Source organism: Podarcis liolepis, assembly GCF_965112155.1.
Source record: "Podarcis liolepis genome assembly, chromosome: 3".
Classification (NCBI taxonomy): Eukaryota; Metazoa; Chordata; class Lepidosauria; order Squamata; family Lacertidae; genus Podarcis; species Podarcis liolepis.
Genome location: NC_139557.1, coordinates 34,406,171 through 34,427,874, shown reverse-complemented (window position 1 = coordinate 34,427,874; position 21,704 = coordinate 34,406,171). Strand labels below are relative to the sequence as shown.

Genomic DNA, 21,704 nt, shown 5'->3' with positions numbered 1-21,704 from the left:
CAGGTTGCGGGCTTTTCATATTGCGAACGGGCCTCCGGAACGGATCACGTTCACAACCAGAGGTACCACTGTATTATTATTTTTTAAAGTTGGATGTAAAGAGGCAGTTGACATAGTGTTTCATTTTTGCTTTCAGCAGCAAATAGGTTGCTAGCCCTTAAACTGAAAATAGAAATGGAAGTACCTACTGCAGCAAAATGGGAAAATAAATGTTGGACTTCGTTGCACAGCTTAAAGTCCTATTTTTGCTTTAAAATTCAGAATGAAAGTATTAAAGAAATATATTATTGCAAGGTTGGAAAAATAGGTGGACTTACATACAGAGCTGCATTTTTTAATATGTAGGAAAGAAAATTATATAACACGACATAGTAAAATCTAGGTAACAGTATTGTATGTACTGGTATGTTAATAATGATGTATAGTAGTTTTGTATAAAAGATAGAGAAAATGAACTGATAAATTTGTATATATTATGGAACTCTATGTATACAATTTACTGCAGCATACCAACAGGTCCAGGTATTGACAGGTACGCCTACATCAAGTAAACACTAATTCTAAAGAACAATTCTAGGTCCAGCCTGGGGGTGGCAGTGGCCTTGTCCCTAGGTTACTAGGTGAACACATCTCTGTGTCAGAACTTAAATAATGTAGCACAAAAACACCCCATGATAATTGAGAAAATAATCTCTAGGTGAAGGGTTGAGACTAACAGGGCCTCAGACAAAGACTCCTTGAGTAGAATAAAATGTTTGCACTGTTGTCCACAAATGATTTTATTTCTTTCACTGGCATTTGGGGGAAGTTCCAAGTCAAAGCCAGCAAAGTAAAAACTAGCAATTCTCACAGTGAATTAGGAGAAGGCAACAAAACTGATCCCTCAATTGTATTGCCTTCCTTCTCAAGAACGCGATGCAATTTCTAATTCATCATTCGGTGGAAGCGACAGGCAACACAGTTTACCCATTCCCAGGGTCAAGAATAACGCAGCCCTTTCGTGCTACCGGGAAAACAAATTTGGCACAAGCAAATTCCATTTATCACCCCGGAGTCTAAGTCAACATATACTGTAAACAAAAGCAAATCTGGGGGATTTTGGATTCTTCTCTGCCTTATGCAGTATTGGACACATAGTGGAAGGCATGCACCGTGTTGAAAGACTTGTTAAAATATATACAGAATACTTCACAAGATACAGAGGCAGATCTATAGCTTTATCATTTTAACAGGCAACTCCAAAGTACCGAAACGTCTGTAACACCACCCCCATCATTCCGACTGAGAGATAACAGCAGAATTAATTTCTACACACTGTTATTGAACCTGTTAATCTTCAAGGTCACTGACTCGAGGAAGTATCAAAATAGTAACTGGAACGTCTCAGCCATGCAAGAGCTACCGTACTTTGCATTTCTTCCATGTCCTCAACAACTCCAAGCCACCCCATTATTTTAAGGTAAACCACTTGTTACCTTTAATTTCTCATTCCACAAAGTGTTTCTTGTTGAAGCTTCTGGTTTGTGCTTTCCTAACTCCATTTCCAAGGAAGAGAAGGGATTCAGATCCCACAAAGCAGCGCCTTAGCCGGCTACATGTTAGACACCCTACCACATCACATACTCAAGTTGTGAGACAGAACTGTATCAGGCTGCCCAGGCGATAATTTCTTGTTAGCTAGGGTTTCCATTTATAGACGTAGAAAATTCACAAATAGAACCCTGGAGGGAAGGCAAGCAACTAGCTTCAGATAACAATAAATGCCAGGCTGGCATCAAAAAAGCTGGTTAGCATTCGGCACTATCAGCACCACACAATTTTGGTTACCTGGGGATCGTGAAATAAACTCTGCTTAAGGATTCCCTGATGAAACGGGAAGGACCTCAGAGATACAAGTCTGCAATAGAAGTTCAGACAACAAAATGCCACCTCCCTGGGTAATCTTTGGCTCCAGCCCAGAGGGACATCAAACACCTAAGACAGACTTTTCCTAGAAGAACGGTCCAAATGGTTATTTAAAGCTCAAAATCTAGTTTGGGGATCTGGCTTAAGAGCTTTGTTAAGGGAAAAGAGTATTCAGCAGCAGTTTTTCACTGAAATTGTTCAAACCTCCAAACTATGTTTTGAATGTGAGTTTAGAATTTGGTGCTGTCCTCGAGGGCAGCTTCTAAAAAGCAAAAGCTTTTTTGGGGGGAGCGACTAGGACCATTTGTCATTCAAATGGTGTGTGCGTGCTACATCATGTGATCGATTATGCAGGGTGGGGTTTACCTGTTTAACCCCCCCTCCCCCCAATATTTTATTCAAGTTGGCACCCCTACACAGACACCATCATCATCCACAGGGCAGGATCGAAAGAGCTGCCTTCTTCTGACTCTTTTCCTAACAGCAGGTTCCCCATAACACTTGACGCCACACAACATGTGGGGATATTTTTTGATAATTTCCAAAGCTGTATCGGGAATAATTATGACCACATTTCTCAGTGAGGCAGATGGTAAAGTTTGCTCCACATCTTACAGTACGATGCAAGCAAGTGCACTCAGGCATTATTACAATCAAGCAATATGCAAAACTTTCCACTCTCTTTATTGGGGGGAAGATGCGGGAAATCTATGGAAATGTGTTGATTACAACTTCAAGTGAGGCAGCTATCAAAAGAGTCATTTGAAGTGGATATAAAAGTGATGGAGAACTGAACCAAAGTAATTAAAACTTCTCAGACGTGGGAGCAAGTTCTAGTCCCAAAGTGTCTTATATTTGAATTTTTTGCTAGATAGGCAGATATGCTATTCATTCACTCGCAAACGAATTAGCTAATTGAAATGTCCCATTATTCATTGCAGCTGCATGATACCAGTGCAATACCTAAAAGGAGAAGCACGTACAATTTATTAAAGTGCCCACAACTTTCAGAATTTTAGTTTCAGGTGTCTTTTAACTGTACTGAAAGAGCAGAGTACTCATTGCAAAATGGCAGTCTTAAAAATATTTTCCCCCCACTCTCTTGTAAAAAGGAAATTATTAATTAAAGGCTCACACGTGTGTGTGTGTGTGTGTGTGTGTGTGTGTGCGCGCGCACACACACACACACACACACACACACATACACACACACGCACACCCTTGCAGGGAATACATAGAAATAGATAAATAAATTTCAGGAACACCATGAAAATGGAAACCTGCCAGTTAGAAGATGAGAAGCAGATGCTATTTCAAAGTAAGGTGAACGGAGGACAATGCTAATTAAAAGGCCAATTGCAGACCTTTGAATATGAGTTACTTCTGAGCAAACATATATCAGGACCTTGTTAGTGGGGTTGGGCACTGCTGGATATTTAATGAGAATATAGTAGCATTTTAAGTAAGGTAAAGGTAAATGACCCCTGGATGGTCCAGTCAAAGGCAACTACAGTATGGGGTTATGACACTCTTTTCGCTTTTCAGGCAAAGGGAGATGGCATTTGTCCACAGACAGCTTTCCAGGTCATGTGACCAACATGACTAAACTGCTTCTGGTGCAATGGAACACCGTGATGGAAACCAGAGGGCATGGAAATGCTGTTTACCTTCCCGCAGCAGCGGTACCTATTTATCCACTTGCACTGGTGTGCTTTCGAACTGCTAGGAGCTGGGACAGAGCAACAGGAATTCATCCCACCCCGTTGTGCGGATTTGAACCACCGACCTTCTGATCGGCAAGCCCAAGGGGTTCAGTGGTTTAGACCACAGTACCACCTGCGTCCCTTGTCTGTATTTTAAGTACCACCTTTTTGACTCTGCTCTTAGATGCTTGAGAAAAGCAATGCCTCAGAATTGCTAGCAAGCTGCAAGATGCAGGCAACCCAAGCAGAAGTCCATTTAACTGGAATAAGAATATTGCTTCCTTCTGTTATCCTAATATCCCTCCCACTCTTGGCCTCCTTAGTAATGAATGGTAGACTGTAAGCAGCTCAAGGCAAGGCATTCTGTAAAACACCGTGGCACATCAATGGTGCTATATAAATAAAAAAACCAAGATTTAATTACATTTAAAAAAACGTGTTTTACACTTCAGAACAGGAGTTTAAATCTTAGAAAACCATTCCCAAATCTTTCGAAGGTCACTTCATAATTACAAAACATCTCCCTTTGTATTTGGGACAACCTATAATAAAACATTTGAGATTTGGTTTAGTAGTATTTTATTGAATATGTACAGACACACACACAAAGCCTTTTGCATAGCATGGGATGCAGGCTCTGATGTCTAGTTAGTTGTAGAAGAATAACCTGGCAGCAGTTCATGGCTGATAAAAGTCAGCAGTCCAATATTAGTAACTCTGCTGGGAGGGGGATCATTCCCTGGCGCACAGAGCGGGATTCCTAGGTTGACAACAACAACACACCCTTTGGTTGCTACACCAACGAAAGTAGGGCTGCCTTGGAAGTGGTTCAGAGCCATTTGGGCCACAGCTAGCAGCCAGTAGTAGGAGAGCATGCCCGGGAGCAGGAACAACTTGTCTGAGGGTGTTTTCACACATCGCACTAAAAGCGCCTGCGAGTCTCTCATGCCCTATTTTTGTACACTTATGAATGCTATTAACAGGGCAGTGAAAAGTGAACAGTGTCATATTTAAACCAAACGTGCGTTCTACCCTACTAGATGCCAATGCAAAAAGAAATTTTAAAAAATTGTGGTATGTGTGGTTTTTTGTTTTTGTTTTTAATCCCCCATAACTTCACTCCAGATAATATGATGCCTCAGATTATTAATGTGTAGTAAACTACTTGCTTTCATTGAAATAATTCATTTTTCTTTTCTTTTTAGGTAGGTCACTTCCCTGCTATTTCTTGCAAAACCCAACCTGACAGTGTTTTGTTTTTGGACATGAATTTGGATTGTCGGTGTCTCTATGAGCATGTTCATGTTTTCTATGAATTTGCAAAGGTATAATGTAGTTATCTTTTAAAAAGTCAGCTGCTTGGAGACCTTTTAGGTGACAAGTGCCTAATACATCTGCAGAAGAAGAGGAGCAGATTTTTCGGTGGAAAATGAGGTGCCAGTACTCATATAATGACCACTGGACTGTGGTGCCGGCACAAAATGTCTGTCCTGGGCTGTGAAAAAAGGTTTGTGCATACTCTGTACCAGTGAGTACTGTCACAAAAAGCAAATAATAATAATAATAATCCCTTAATGCTGTGCTGAATCCTGTCCTCCAATTGCTCAGAACTTTTCTTCCCCTGCCAAAGAGTCTTCCATTTTATTTTTATTTTTCCTCTTTCTTGGGGCACTTAAGAATTTTGGTGGGCTTACCGTATTCTTGTGAGGTGCCTGTGAGCAGTGACTGTGTCCTTCTTTCCATTAAACTTTCTCCATTTCTGTGCAACCTCCTTGGCTGCCTCTACTTCCTGCTCTGAAAAATCCCCGTGGGAGAAGTTATCTCATGAAGTTCTCTTCTCCAAAGCTTTAACTGAAGAACGGGAAGCTGAGTTGGGGAGTGTGTGTCTCTGTCTACTGAGCACCTGAGATGGGTACACTCACAGATATTGTTCTTGGTACATTAAATTCACTAATATATCCATTTTTGTGTGCATCTTTTTGGACTATCCACAAGTGTGTATAATTATTTTTTTGCTGGGGGGGGGGGGCGAGAACAGCGTTGTGAAATTTGGAGCTTGCGGATTTTGAAGGGCAACTGCATCTCTCTGCAAATACTGGTTTGATTTCTTCCCCACCCTTAACTCTGGGTGGATGTTCTTACCCTTACAAACATCACAGAAACCCAATAGCCAAGTTGATGGTTTGTGGTTTTCTTGTGAACATTTTAAGTATAGCCAGTGGTAACTTCCTAAAGTGGAAAATGCTATAGCTCAGAATGACTAGAAACATCACATGTCTAAGAACCACTCTTCCATAATCCTGAAAGCACCGGGGATGGTTTTGGGAATGCACTCTGAACATGCTCAAAGACCTGTTTATTTCTCGTTACATCACATGGTTCGGACACAAAAACATGTTTCTGAGCAGAGGCATGGTGACCCCTTGGCTGAAATTAAACTCTGCGCAGAGAGGTATCCCACTGGAAATGAAACGCACTTGGAGAGCCTGCTGTTATCGTCACAGTTCTTCCCTTTCAGCTGGCGTGGAATCGGAGGACGAGGGGGAAGCTAATCTTGTGAGGGATCACAGGCCACATTCTGACAGCAGCACCTGCTGCCATCGCTCTGCGGACAATACTGCTTGCTTTGTAAATACGATGGAGGAGGGCGAGATAACCAGCCATGGGAAATGGGTGGGGGAAAATAGTGTCACGTGCCTTATACTAACTAATACTACGTCCTCCTCTAAGGAGCAGAAACACAGGAACCTTGAGTGCTAAACATCCAGAATATGTTTTTCAGAGAGGAACCACTTGACCACGGCTTCATGCCAAGCCTTTTTTTATCGACAACAGGCTTCAAGTATGGAATATGCATGCATCTGTGGGGGGTAGAAGGCAGAAGAGTATGTGAAGGAAGAAGTCTGACTATGCTTGTAGAAATATGAGGGCCAAACAGAGGAATTCACGCCCGAGGTGTTCTCAGTTGGAATAGCTGACAAGGGCAAAATGAGAAAAACAGTGGAGCTAAAATCAGAGTCTCCACCATCTCAGAGGACTGATGGGTGGATGGCTCAGCTTCTTTTATGGATGGTTGTGCAGCTTCAAGGCCAGTGCCGGATTTTATGTATAAGCTAAACAAGCTATAGCTTAGGGCCCCACTCTCTTGGGGGCCCCCAGATGTACATTTCCAAACTGTCAGGGCTGCCTCAGGTCTCAGCTCACAAAAGACCAACGCCAAGTTCTTCTTATATACAAGGATGTTTATTGCAGTTCATTATTGGTTCCACAACCGAGGCGTGCAGCCCCGCGTCTCTTAGCCTTAGACGTTAGAAGTCCCCTCTGAATCGGTCCCTCCCCTACACCAGTTTAATAAGCTAACACTGCTCCACCTTTTTCTCTCTTTCCTTTTCCGCAGGGTCTTTCTGCCCGCCGGGGTTCCTCCCCTCCTGGATTCTCCTGAAGCGGAATCTCCAGACTGCTCCTCCCCCCTCCTGCGGGCTTTGGGACCTGGCTCCTCCTCCGGGCTCCCTGTTCTTCCGCGCGCCTCCTCATTTGAACTTGGCGCGCGCGCCCAACCTCTGACCTTCCTTTTGACAGTTATGCTACTCCCCTCACTGCCCTCCTCCCCTTCCGGGAGAACGGCTTGCTCTGATCCCTCCCCTTTCTCTGTCGCCGGAGCTGCTCCCTCTGACACACTGGAACCTCCCCCTCCTTCGCTGCGCTCTGGTGGGGAGGCTGGCCCTGATTCCCAGCTGCCACTTTGGGGTTCCCTGCTGGCCCCCCGCTCCTGACACTTTCCCCCTGGGGCTCCCCTTGCCCTTACCACAGGCGCCCCCTTCTGGGAATCCTCTGATTCGCTGGAGAGACTCATGGAATCCCCTGCGTCATTGCTATCCTCTTCCTCGCTGTCCTGGGATTCCTCTCCATCGCTCTCCATTTCCTGCCTTCCCTGTGCCTCTGTCCCTGTACCCCTGACACAAACTATAAGATAAAAAACAAATAAAATAAAACCTACATACAGCAACAGTGTTTTGCGTTGTGTAGGCTCCTATTTGTTATGTGCAAATGGCTTTAGATACCTATTAGGTCCGTAAATTACCATATAGCATATATTCAACACAAAAAACAGTGACAATTTGTTGTTGACAAAGGGCAGCTGAACATATAAAGGGCCCCATTACCTTCAGTAGTTTAGGGCCTCATCAAACCTAAATCCAGCCCTGGCTTCACCTAATGACTGCATCAGCCCTGTTTTGAGAAGAGGCATTAGAACAATCAAGTTTGTTATAGCGCAGGATGTAGAGATGCTCTGTCCATCATCAAAATAATACAGTTAAGAACCCCAGCTTCCAAATTTTGGACTTTGTTTTTAAGATTAAGGATAGAGGAAAAGAACTGAAGGGGTAAACAGCTAGCATAAAAAAGAAAATAGTTTCTTCTCTAAAAAACCTTACAGCAGGCAATCTTAAGTGTCTCAAACTTACTTGCGAGGAGCAAGGACTGCTCATGATATTCCAGAAATCATAAATTTTCGACAGGGGACAATCCCAGTTTTTAACCCTGTGTAATCAGGATAGAGGGTTGATGAGAAGGAGCCTCCAGCCAGGTATGATGGCCACGAGGGCTGGAAAGATCTATGTGAATCCACCCATTCATCTGATGGAGCCTCTCCTGCATGTACCATTGTCTTCTGACACTTTCATTGGGACAGCATCGCATATGTGGAACTCCCTGTCCTCAGAGTCTAGATCACTTTTCTCTTTATCTCAGTTCCACCAGAGTTTGAAGAACATTTTCCTTTGAAATGAGCCTTTAATTCTGTTGCTGTGCAATTTCATTGCTAATGTCTCGTCTCTGGGGCCTGGGCTATGGGTTTTTTTAAATGCAGCTTTCAGTATTGAATTATGTTGGTATTTATCTAGTCATTTTAGTGGTGAAATTGGCTAATTTAATTTTTGTGTTTTGTGAAGCTCTCTGATCATCTCCCTTTGGTTCAGAGAAAATGAAGAAAGATTGTTGTGTATGTAAATATTCTTAAGAATATCAGGGGCTCTGTCTTCTGCATTCACAATTATCTCTCCTCTACTAGAATCCTGCATAAACAATGTGAAAATATGGCCACCTATATATTTTTTTAATTGGGCCAACATTTTGGTAAGATAAAAACTTACCATAAAAGATGACATGAAAATCAATGAGAGTGTGGATAAAATGACTGAAAGAAAAATCTGTTGGCCTTTCCTCCAATTATTTCCCAATCATCTTTGAAATAAGTTTTTGTATGACAGCATAGCTCATTTTAAAATGCACTTGAAGCTGAATTTTGAAGCAAAGTTGTGTATGTTTAGCCTGGAGAAGAGGAGAGTGAGAGTTAATATGTGAGCCATCTTCAAGTATCTCAAGGGCTGTCAGGTGGAAGATGGTGCATGCTTGTTTTCTCCTGCTCTGGAGGGTAGGACTCAAGCCAATGGATTCAAGTTAAAAGAAAAGAGATTCCAACTAAACACCAGAAAAAACTTTCTGATAGTAAGAGCTGTTCAACAATGGAAAAGTTTCCCACAAGAGATGGTAGACTCACCCTCCTTGGAGGTTTTTACGCAGAGGTTGGATGGCCATCAGTCATGGATGCTTTAGTTGAGATTCCTCATTGCAGGGGGTTGGATTAGATCAGGCATAGGCAAACTCTGCCCTCCAGATTTTTGGGACTACAACTCTCATCATCCCTAGCTAACAGGATCAGTGGTCAGGGATGCTGGGAGTTGTAGTCCCAAAACATCTGGAAGGCCAAGTTTGCCTTTGCCTGGATTAGATGATCCTCAGGGTCCCTTCCAACCCTACAATTCTATGTACACTACAATTCACTCAGTATATCAGTTTTTATAAATCCCAGTCCAAGCACAATTCAAGGCATATTAATTGAGCATACCAGTAGATTTTGGGCTGCTGAAATTCAATTCCGTTGTATTGGCTTAAATCAGAGATGGAGAACATCTGGCCTGCAAATGTAATCTAGCTCATCAAACCTCTGAATCTACTGCCAGCAAGCTCCCTAGGCTATCTCATTCTACCTAGCTCTACCCTTTAAAAATATGAATAAATCTGAGCAGTTCACAAACCATATTCAATGCAACAGAAAAACTTTTTTTTCTAAAAAGAATAATTTATTAAGGGGGGTAAAAAGCATTGTTTAAACAGTCTGAATAGAGGTGGCCTTCTGAATTGTCCGTCTCCTCGGGCTCAAAGTCATCAGGGTCTTGCGCTAACTGGTCCGTGTCTTCGTCTGAAGTGGAAGGGCGTGTTAGGATGATTCGAGGTATCTTGGATACAGTAAAAGAATGCAGGGAAGGGGGTAGGGAAGAGAAGTGAATTGCACAAGAGAATCTAGAAGCTAACATTCATTTGCTGCCAAGAACTCTCCTCTGACACAGATCTCCCTTGCAAATTTTAATGTCATGCATTTTCCAGATATTCTCTTAATGCTTAACTGTTCCCCAAATGTTGGATAGCTTAGGAATAGTCTATTCTCATATCCTTCTTCCTCAGATTGGAAGGAGAGGCCCACCTACAGTGGAAATATGGCTGGGGTAGGACCAGAGAGGGTCTGTGCTCAGATTATATATGGGGTTTTGATGGATGGTTTTATATTGCTGGATTTTTTCATTCTATTTTTTAGAATGTACGCTTTCGAGCACAATTCAAAGTGCTGGTGCTGACCTTTAAAGTCCTAAATGGCCTCGGCCCACCCCCTTTGTTCAGCCCAAACACAGGTCCAGCTCCGAGGGCCTTCTGGTGGTTCCCTCAGCACAAGAAGCGAAGTTACAGGGAACCAAGAAGATGGCCTTCATCCTGTGGAATGCCCTCCCATCAGATGTCAAGGAAATAAACAACTATATGATTTTTAGAAGACACCTGAAGGCAAACCTGTATAGGGAAGATTTTAATGTTTGATGTTTTATTGTGTTTTTATATTTTGCTGGAAGCTGCCCAGAGTGGCTGAGGCAACCCAGTCAGATGGGTGACATATAAATAATGAAATTGTTATTGTTATTGTTATTGTTATTGTTACTACTATTACTACTACTACTACTAGAAAGTTACAGGACACCTTGAGTGGTGATTTCCGGGTCATGCAGCCAGCATGATTAAACCACTTCTGGCATACAGAACACTGTGACAAGTGCCAAAGCGCATGGAAACGCTGTTTACCTTCCCACTGCAGCAGTACCTATATATCTACTCTTGCTGATATGCTTTTGAACTGCTAAGTTGGCAGGAGCTCACCTCGTCATGTGGATTCAAACTCCCAACATTACGATCAGCAAGTCGAAGAGGCTCGGCGGATTAGACCACAGCGCCACAGCGATCCCTTTCAGGATCTGTATTATTTGCAGAAACTGCCTACAACATCCATCCACTATCACTTTCCCTCTTGTGGTTTTCTCAGTAACCAGAGGGACATTGGATTGATATCTACTGATATTTAATACTGTCTCTCTAAATGTAAAGAACCAATAATTTTCAGCAGTTACTGCATTTTTTATTAGAATGGTTTAGGCATTAGGGTATACAGTCGTACTTTGGAAGTTGTATGGAATCCGTTCTGGAAGTCCATTCGACTTCCAAAACATTCGGAAACCAAGGCGTGGCTTCTGACTGGCTGCAGGAAGTTCCTGCAGCCAATCAGAAGCCACGGAAGCTCTGTTAGATGTTTGGGTTCCAAAGAACGTTCGCAAACGAGAACACTCACTTCTGGGTTTGCAGCGTTTGAGAGCCAAAACATTTGACTCGCAAGGCATTCAGGATCCAAGATACGACTGTATTAATATTTGCTAATCTACTAATATAAATCAGAATTAAAGTTAGAGAAGATTTGAGCTGTTTTGCTAAACTATTAAGTGCTGAAGCAAGTATTTTAATGCTATTGCAACAGGGCATATTTCCATTTTTTTCTGGAGAAGAGCTGTGTGCCTGAAGGATTTTCCACACTACTATCTATTCAACTGTTTTACTTTAAATTTGTTCCTATGGTTTTTTGCGGGGGTGGGAGAAGAAGCAGAATGTTAACTAATTCTAACTATTGGTAAATAGTATTCATTCTCCAAAGTCAATGATGCATTTGAAACCTTCTGACAAGAGCCCAGGCTAACACTGACATCTGGTGGGTTGTTTTTAATTCAGTACAAGAACCAGACAGATAACTTACCATTCAGGGGTAGGTGGGTATAAATAAAAAGAGCAGGGATTTTTTTTTCTGGGGAGGGGAGATTAAGCTATATTTTACCAAAACATAATAGTAACACCTCTTCAGACACTATTAATGCATAAATATCTTCCTTCACCATTACTTACTGTTATAACATGGTTTACTGTCTGGAATGGTCCACTTTTGGATGGCATCTCAACAGGGCCAGAATCAGGTGTGCTGGGTTCTGATATAAGGGCATCCTTAAAAAGAAAAAGAAGAAAAATAGCCAATTCACTTTTCAGGCATTATTGAAACAGGTGAGGAAACCTGGAACCATAATGTTTATTCAACAAGTGAAAAAAGCACCTCTCTCTCTCTCTCTCTCTCTCTGCCATTATTTACTCAAAGAATTTCTTACCCACTCTTCATTATTGAAAGTCACCTCAGAATAAGTTACAGTAGAAACGTTACAGACCAGAGACGTCATGAAAGGACAAAATAAATAGAGGTACAGCCCAGAACCTAACAACCAACAACTGAAGCATGCCACCAGATTCATCTAAAGCAGTGTTTCCCAACCGGTGTTCCGCGGCACACGAGTGTGCCGTGAGACATCGGCTGGTGTGCCGCGAGATGCCTGGAGGGAGGCGGGCGAGTCGGGCGGCGAGAGGCGGGGCGGCGGCGGCGAGGAGAGGCCGCGCCTCCTGCTGCTGCCTGGCGCTCCTCCTCGCAGCCGGCAGCGCTGCCTGGGCGCCTCCGTGCGACTCTGCCTCGCTGGGTTTGGTCTCCCAGCAGAGACGGGTCACACGCGCACCTCCCTCCCTCAGCCTGCGCGGAGGGAGAGCCAGAGAGAGGCATCGCTCCTGCGCGGCGGGAGAGGGAGCAGCCGGAGCGATGCCCCAAACGAGCTGAATTCCGAGCGAGGGACTGAGGGGGGAGGGAGAAAACTTTTACTTTCGTGCGTCCCTCCCGGCGTGACGCTGCGCGCTGACGTCACGGGGCGGGGCTTTAATGGTGGTGTGCCGCGAGATTTTTTTTCAGTAGACAGGTGTGCCGCTGCCCAAAAAAGTTTGGGAAACACTGATCTAAAGGTCTGTGTGAAAAGTTAAGTCTTCGGCAGCACTGGACTTAGGTTCATAATATTATTATTAGCATTGGCATTTTAGTCACCTTTTTTGTTTACAAAAAGTAACCAAGAGCAACTTACAATTGAAAATTTTCTCACAGAAGAAGAGAGCAATTTTCTTTCAGTACAGGCCATCTGCTAAAATACACTGCTGAAAGAGGGTAGGCCACAACTAATGAGCTTAATTCAGTATTAAAGGTAAAGGTAAAGGTACCCCTGCCCGTACGGGCCAGTCGTGTCCGACTCTAGGGTTGTGCGCCCATCTCACTTAAGAGGCCGAGGGCCAGCGCTGTCCGGAGACACTTCCGGGTCCCGTGGCCAGCGTGACGAAGCTGCTCTGGCGAGCCGGCACCAGCGCAGCACACGGAAACGCCAATTCAGTATTAAGTGACCTTTAATAACCCACCTAACCTACCTTGCAGTCCAGGAGAGCATTTCATAAAGTGAAATATGAAAGCAAAGACTCTATACCTCCGCAACTTTGTCTTCGGATTGTACCCCAGCCAAGTCAAGTGGGCCATCTTTGGACACATGTGCTATTAAGATTCCCTGGGGAGAAATAAGACATTTCAGACCTGGGAGTTTATTTTGCTAGCTATGCATTACTAAGCGCACAGGGAGGGAAAAAAACTGCCTTAAAAATTATATGGACACCAGTTATTTTGGTGGGCACAACAACAAAAAATTGAAGCCAGCCTTCCCGGGCTAGTAAGATCAAACCAAAAATTCACTTGGGAGAGAAGAGGGCCAGAATCAGGTGTGCTGGGTTGGGAAGAGATTTGAGACCATGAACAGAAATGTTTTTGTGGCATGATGACACGGAGACACTGCCCCAAGAGCAAGGAGCAATTGTGAAATGAACAGGTGTGATACTTGCATTAGCATAGAAGCAAGTAGAGTCACCTTGAATCAAGGTGGGAAATGATACTGGTAATGGCATTTCCAACATATGGGCTTTGTATACAAACAAACAAACAAATATTATTTTAGTCATCCCTCAATAAGTTGAAATTCATGTGATTATTCTGAGGTTCAGCATAAGCTAATCTTTCTGCTTTTCTTATTAAGACCATGTAATGACTTCCAGCGAGACAATGGCAAGACAGGAGGACGACTGTTTTGGTCTCTCACAACAAAGAATTAGTAGTTGGAAAATGTGTGAGTAATGAAATGCACCTCATCATTTTCTTTACATGAAGATGAGCCCTTTCCACCAGCAATGCTAATACCAAGACTCCCCATTTGACTGCACACAGTAATCGTTATCTGGAAGAGAATTGTAGTTCATATTGAATAGGCAGTTAACAAGCAAACACAACACTTATTCATTCTTATTACACAAGCAACAGGTAATGAAACTCACGAACGACACACACACATGGACAATGCTGTTTCGTTCAAAATGAACAGAGATCTCAGCAGTGCCTGTGCTGCAGTAATTACCTTTTTAAACGTGGTAGCACAGAACCGGAAGAATACTTATACTGTACAACATAAATGGCAGCCCCATTAAATAAATTCTAAGATATATTTGTTTATGACTCCTGGAAGACGGAAGTTATTGAGGAAGTGCGAAGGAATTGGAGACAACCCCAGCAGATTCACCCAAACCCTCCAGCATTGACCCTCCCACCTGTTCTCCCTCCAGTTTCCTCCATCTTGTGATCTGGGATGCAATGCAATGGGACCTGTATCAATTGTCAACACAAATTGCAATGTGACAGCTTAATTTTGGGATGGCATAATGAATGTAGGCAGTATATGATGGCAGTCTGGATTCAGAATTAGTCATCAGGGCTATGGATTTCAACGGTTCTGCATCAAGCAGGGCAGTCTGGATCCAACCCCATATTATTAGTTAGCCTCTTAATTTAACAATAAGTTATAATGAATTATGCCATTAGGCAGTACAAAGTAGTATACCATTAGGTGCTCAAAACACAACATTTACACAGGGGTCCCTTTACCTTTACCCAATGTAAAAAAAATAAATCCTTTTAATGATCAAAGCCAGCTTCAATTTTAAAAAATGCATTGTTTGACCAAGAAGCTGTCAAATTATTCCTTTGCATAAGTTTAAAGCACAGATTTCTAGCACTCACGTCTCTAACAATTATTTTTAATAGTTTACATCTATCTTGTCTGTTTAGAAAATGTAATTAGTGAAAGCATAAGACAAGTCACAATTTCTGGGACGTTAATCCATGAATATTTTTCCTTAATTTAGTCAACAACACAATCCTCTACAGATCTACTCCAAATAAGTCCCAGTGGGGCTTGCTTCAAGGGATGTGGCTATAGGATGCAGTTTAAAATAAGTTTTGGGTTCTCAGCCTTCTTCTTCTTTACCTCCACTTAGAAAGAGTGCCTTTCCCTCACACACATTGCCTTGTATAAAAGTAACTGAGAGCGTGGGCCTACTTTAGGGACCTAGGAAGGTAAAGGTAAAGGGACCCCTGACCATTAGGTCCAGTTATGGACGACTCTGGGGTTGCAGCGCTCATCTCACTTTATTGGCCGAGGGAGCCGGCATACAGTTTCTGGGTCATGTGGCCAGCATGACTAAGCCACTTCTGGTGAACCAGAGCAGCGCACGGAAACACCGTTTACCTTCCCGCCGGAGCGGTAGCTAATGAATACAGACTGTTCCATTTATTAGCATTCCATTCTAGAAAGCAGAACCAAGAGGCAAATGCTCCTTCTTGCTCATGGGTTACCTTCAAGGGTGACTGTGTTGTATCTGCAGCTCCTGGGATCTGCTCCTTGCTTTCCTTTGAAAACCTGTTGCCGTCCGTAGGGAAGCTGTTTGCAGCTGCAACTGGAACCTGTGGTTTGCTGTTGGCCACTGGGAAGGGTTTTGACTTGGTTGCCACTTTTTGCCTTTCCTGTTGAAAAGTGACTCTAGCATTTCTTTGATCTCGAAGGTTGTCTCCAGAGTCAAAGAGACTCCCAGAGAATTTGGATATAGGCTCCTGTGCAAATTTAACCAAACAAACAAACAAACAAACAAACCATGGCTTAGCTTTATGTGTGAACCAGACCACAGTAAATGTGAAAAGGCACGAAAGGCAGACAGAGCTGCTTGTGTAGCTTCACTCTCACTTCTGAAGGCACAGCCAGGATTAAATGTTTTCCACAAATCCAGAGAATCTCAGCTCAAGCTCTGAAATCAACAGTTTCTGACAGCAACTCAGATGTCTATGTGCAAATTTACATTGCTGTGAAAATCCCAAGATTATCAGTCAACAGTGAGGATTGGCATTGTACAGTTCATCCTGTGAAAATCTGAAGAACAAAATTGTCTGTTCTGGACATACACTAGGGATAGTTGATGTATGTCAAAATAAACTAGTGAATTTTACTCAGCATAGACCCATTGAAATTATGAACATAAGTTAGGTCCATTAATTTCAATGTGTAAAATTTAGATGAATACCACCCAGTTTCTCTCACACACCAAAGCCTCTATTTCCTGTTCCAGAATCTCTTGTTCTTTTGCCCTTCAAACTTCTCATTATTTTTTCAGCTACTTCTGAAATGCAGCAATCATGTAAATGAGTATTGGACTGATTTCAATGAGTTCAAGGGCTATCATACTGCTAGAAAATCTGTGAATGTTATTACTTCCTAATAACATTCAGAATCTACAACATTAGCCAGCATAATTTCTTTTTTCTCTCCATGGTTCTTTTCTTTGATTTCCTCAAGCCTGAATATGGCTGCAGGAGGGTGCAGCGTATCTTTTGCTGGATTGGCACTTACATCCTCATCAGGATCCTCCAGCTCCTCGGCTTCTTGTTCGGGGCTGATCCGCCCTTCCTTCCGTTTTTCATTGGACGAGTTGAATTTGTACAGACTGCACCCTTGGACATTCTCCTTTCCCTTCAAAGAGCCCCAGCGAGAACCCTGAGAATTCCAGTTATGACTGCCATGTAGCTTAGGAGACTTGGGAAGCCACTTAACAGAGTCCTGCATGGAAGAGCAAAAGCACAAGAGTTTAATTCAGCACAGAGTTCAGGCACTCAAAAAGGATGCCTGCTAATTGGACACAAGCTAGAACAGATGACTTCAAGTTTGCCAGGCATCCAGTCAAGCACAGGCTTATCGGGTGTGTTGCGAAGTCAGCCAGTCATTGGCTGTGGGAAATGAATGGAGTCACTATCTGATGACAAAAAGGTTGGACAATAGTGAGCAACTTAGAAGATGCTGTTGCCTGCCAGAACAATAGGAGGCAGGGGAACACACACAGACATGCACTTTCATCAGTAGCTATTGGTAAACTCTTATTTTGTTGGACAGAGAGATGCCATGCAGAGATGAGACTATCCAGTAACTTGGGCTATCTGCCCCATCTCAAGGCTTGTTTACCCTACCCTTCCCATGTGCTCTATCCCTCCCCATCATTCACACAATGCATAAATGGAAACATAAGTTTGGATGTTTCCATCCACAGTATGTGAAGGGGGGTTTGCAGTGGCATGGATGAGCTCAAGGGAACTACAACACACCTTCCCAGATGCACACATGTCAGTCTTCCTGTCCCCAAGAAGACACCTAATCTTAAAACCAATCTACCAAATTTGTCAAAGTTTCGTCTTAAATGTTTTGATACTTCTGGCAATCAAACTGTACAAGAGCTATGGACTTTGCAACAAAGCTCAGCTTCTTCACAAGCCTCTTGAACCTTTAGTAGCCTTACAGGACTGATTAGATCAAAAAGAGTTGAAAAAATAACTTCTAAGTTACTTTTGCCTCTGATGACAAATGTGCTTGGAAATTCATAAGAAACACCTGCTATCGATGGGCTTATCAACTATGGTAGACTTAATAGTCTATTGGGCCATACCTGGTGCCATTCTTGATGACTGCCTAAAACATCCAGATGATAAAGACTAAGGTAGAACAACATATTTCAGGAGCATTCATTTGTTTCTCCTCCTATAAAGCTCTGTACACCTTGGACCCATAACTTCCACCTCATTTTGTCTTCCTGAGACTAAGTTAAGACCTCTGTCGTAACAATACATAAGCCTTGTTCAAAGAGCAGAGTGATAACTTCAGCATGTTACATTTCTTTCTTTTTATCCACTCATAGTTCTTGGGAATGGGGGGGCTATAGAATAAATCTAGGATATTTGGTAACTACAAGCAATATTTAGGTGGTCTTAATCTCTATAAATAAGGCAAACACTCAGGAAATCTCCAGACTTGTGACAAGAGAAAAAATGGCAAGCATATCCAAAGCAACAGCCCTTCCACTATCTTCACTGAGGACTGTATCAGATCATTAAATATATTTAATTTATGCAAATTACATATTTATGCAACTTCCACACACAATCACATATACACACATATGGGGTGTGTAATTGTGTGATACACAAACAATGAATGGAACTTCCAGCAATGTGTCTGTTATGGCACCATCTAGTGGATTCTGTTGCAAGAAACAAACGCAACAGATTTCCCTAGTTCATCTCCAATTGCTGGATCCTATGAAACATTTATTATCTCTGTAGCCAGAGACAGTGGCACAGTGAAACACTTCCCACTAGGTAAACAGACTCTAGTGCGAGTCAAAGGAATCTGTCTCTAGCCAACGTCTTCTAAAGAAAATGGACTGTTTGCCCACAGCAATTCAAGCCAAATGGGCTGACATAACAGAACATTTAATTTAAACACACAAAATACATAAAAAGGGATTTGCGGGTTATTTTTCTAAGTACCTCTTTAAGTGTTTAAAAGATTCACACACTTCATGAAAAATCTGGTTCTTCAGCAGCTCTGTTCAGTACCAAGTAATTTACACTTCTAACGGCATTCACACAACTGATAGCAATGCAAGATCTTTGATGGTCCCTCTCTGGATTATTATATTTTCATTAATGGTTGGTTGACAGTAATAAATATTTTGATTGATTATTATGAGATATAGCTGAGAGAGGAACAGGGCTGGGGCAGAGACATGCAAAACCTTTTGGCAATGATGGGAGCAACACAGCCATCCCTGTGTTATGGCATCAGATTGTGTCAGGATAAGAGGAAATGTTTGATCAAGGAGTGGCGCTCAAGCAACTTTGGAGCTGGTTGAAGTAATCTATTTATGAATTAAACTACAGTTTGAGTTGGGGGAAAACAAATGAGATGCTCCAAAATGGCACCCGTGAAGAGATGGGTTCAACCACAAGACACAGCTGTTTCAGAAACCTACGCTGGTTACAAAGGAAGGAAATACCATCAGGCCCACAACTATGATTTAGCAGGTGTAGCCTAAGTCCTCCTCCACCACCATCCTCACCAGCAAGGCCCGGACAGACAGGGTGCCTAAGTGTGCCTGCTGACAGAACAAGAAGAGACTCAAAGGAACCAGTAACTATAAGCCTAAAGTGAGCTGTTGTTCAGGACCTAACCAGAACACACAGTCATCTCACAGCGGCAACAGAAATCACCATGATGAGAAACCAGGAAGCAAGCAACCCAGCTGTTGAGCCAGCCAAGCACAGTTTTCTTTCCCCTTACACAAGGCGAGGGAGAAGCCCTGTGATGGGTAGACACTGAGCCACGGGATGCTTATCCTTCATCAGGGCAAACGGTTCCCCATTGCTTCCCAGTGCAGAGAAACAAGCCATCCGGCAAGCAAGCCGTGTTCCACAGTGTGCATGGAACCAATTGGCAAGCCCATGATCTGTATCATCAGATCAAGTGGTAAAGGAAGTATGTTGCTATACCAGCTTAGAGATCTATGGAAGCAGGAGGTGGGTAAGGAGCCTCCTCATTGCTGCCGAGACAAACACAGATGATCAGCGCCAAGTGCTTTAACTAAACACTGTGGAAAGTTATTTAGCTAACAGGTATTAGGGAGAGACTGCAACCAAGACTGATGTGATCCTTCAGACATTACAGCAGGGGTGGGGAACATTTTTCAGCCTGAGGGCGACATTCCCTTCTGGGCAACATTCTGACGGTCACATTCCAGTGGTGAGGGGGTGGGTAGGTGGAAAAGTGTGTGGAGCAGCTGATGGCTATTTTACCTTTGTGCAGTAGTGTCATTTCTGCACACACACACACACACACACACACACGTGCACACACACATCTAGACAAGCAAGAGGCATAATCAGATGCACATTCCAGCCAAGCAGAAAATCTAGGTTGTGAAGCAGTGAGCAAGTTCCAAGCATCAGATAAAGGCTGGAAGGGCTGCATTTGACTCTCAGGCCTGAGGTCCCCCACAGATGTGTTACAGTCATGGAAGCACAAAATGAGGGCTGTAATCGACAACCTGATCTCCTGGGGTTCTCAACCGTGCAGGGAGCCTCCGTGTGTAGCAAAGGCTCCCTGCTGTAGAAGCTACAGAAGAGCACAAGCAAGCTAGAGGGAGCCATGCAGCATGAGGAGCAGAAATAAGGCACACCCTTGCAACTCCTTCAGGGCTGTGAATCCCAAAGAGGGCTTCAGGGTAGGAAGCCGAGTCGGGCTCTTAGGTCCATCTAGTTCAGCCTTTCTCAACCTGTGGGTCCCCAGATGTTGTTGAACTACAACTCCCATCACCCCTAGCTAGCAAGGCCAGAGCTCAGGGATGATGGGAGTTGTAGTCCAACAACATCTGGGGACCTACAGGTTGAGAACCGCTGATCTAGTTCAATATCATCTACACTGGCTGACAGCAACTCTCCGGAGCTTCCAGTAGGGTTATTTCCAAGCCCAGCGTGGGGCTTCTGGGGACTGGACCGAGGACCTTCTGCGTGTGCTCTGCCCACTGAGCTTTCTTTCTATAAAGGCCAGATTGTCACCTCAATGTACATCAGCAGAGCCGTACCTTGAAGCAGACAATGGAATCTGCAAGCCGAGGGTGAGAGTTTAGTGCATCAGATGGCAGAGTAGGACAAGGAACCACGAGCAAAAGCGTCAGCCATCCAATACCATTGGCGCATGATTTTAACACGATTTTAAGAAAGAGATATGCAAGAGGGGGACAGGGTCCCACAAGCTCAACCCACACTCCCACTGACGTGATGTGTGGGGGAAATGAGTGGCGTTGGGCAGCTGCCAAAAGTGCAAGGAGGTAGCTATAATGTCTCTCACCCTTTCATGTCCTGGTCTGGTTTGCCCGCCCCTCAAACAAACACCCATAGAATATCAAATTTGAAGCCCTATTTGGCATCCCGCCCCCCTGCTTTAATGACAAAGAAAGAATCAGGACAGGGCGGGTGCAGCTACCTCATATCCCACTTTTGTCAGAGCGTGTAAGAGATAAATGCTACTTCTCTCAGTTAGCAAAAACAAAAAAGCAGTCCAAAAGGAGCTTGCCTCATCCAGTGCCACCACCATCATGCAAACAAGCACACTTTATTTCAACAACTTTATTAGCCATCATAAAAAAAAATCATTGAGCTTTAAATATTATTTCTAGTGCTATTCTACTACTATGATGATTTATTTACAAACACCTAGTTATTAGACATTAACATTTTTACAAGAACAACCAGGGAACTCTGCATCAGGAACTCCTTCAGATCTTGGTCTGCAAAGAAATTAAAATGGGAAGAATTAGGATAGCAAAAAGCGAGGAATGCTGGCACAAGCCCCAAAACTGCACAGTATGGAGCTAATAAGCACACCAGGATAGCTGTACTAAAAGACAGTTTTAAGTGCATCTTGAAGAGAAGTAGCTACAGAAATGTTGAGGGTACACTCTGGCCCAAATAGAAAAAAAAATGTACTGAAAATATAGTCAAAGAGAAAATGAACCAAGCAAGACAGAGTTACACCATCCTGTTCCTCTGTTACATCATGGATGACA

The 21,704-nt window shown here is 43.2% G+C and overlaps 2 protein-coding genes across 13 annotated transcripts in view; both read right to left on the bottom strand.

Annotated features, from left to right (window-relative positions):
- MLIP (muscular LMNA interacting protein) overlaps window positions 1–2,176 on the bottom strand; it is a 50,167-nt gene extending 47,991 nt beyond the window's left edge. For 2 of the 12 annotated variants that reach the window (XM_083495520.1, XM_083495519.1), the window contains exon 1: window positions 1,828–2,094. Coding sequence is in view for 9 of the 12 variants with exons in the window: in XM_083495524.1 (XP_083351650.1) it covers window positions 1,476–1,541 (66 nt within the window). In the remaining 3 variants the exon portion in view is untranslated. Of the gene's footprint in view, window positions 1–1,475 lie in introns of all 12 variants that reach the window. The other 10 variants (XM_083495525.1, XM_083495528.1, XM_083495529.1 and 7 more) reach the window with 9 other exon arrangements.
- Window positions 2,177–9,729: 7,553 nt separating this feature from the next.
- On the bottom strand, window positions 9,730–21,427 carry LOC310702444 (uncharacterized protein; the record flags this gene model as incomplete). Its single annotated transcript, XM_083493928.1, has 7 exons — window positions 9,730–9,907; window positions 11,940–12,035; window positions 13,373–13,450; window positions 14,078–14,167; window positions 15,619–15,873; window positions 16,664–16,870; window positions 21,371–21,427. Coding segments are annotated over 7 exons (936 nt in total), but the record flags the coding sequence as incomplete, so codon positions are not given.
- Window positions 21,428–21,704: the final 277 nt, after the last annotated feature.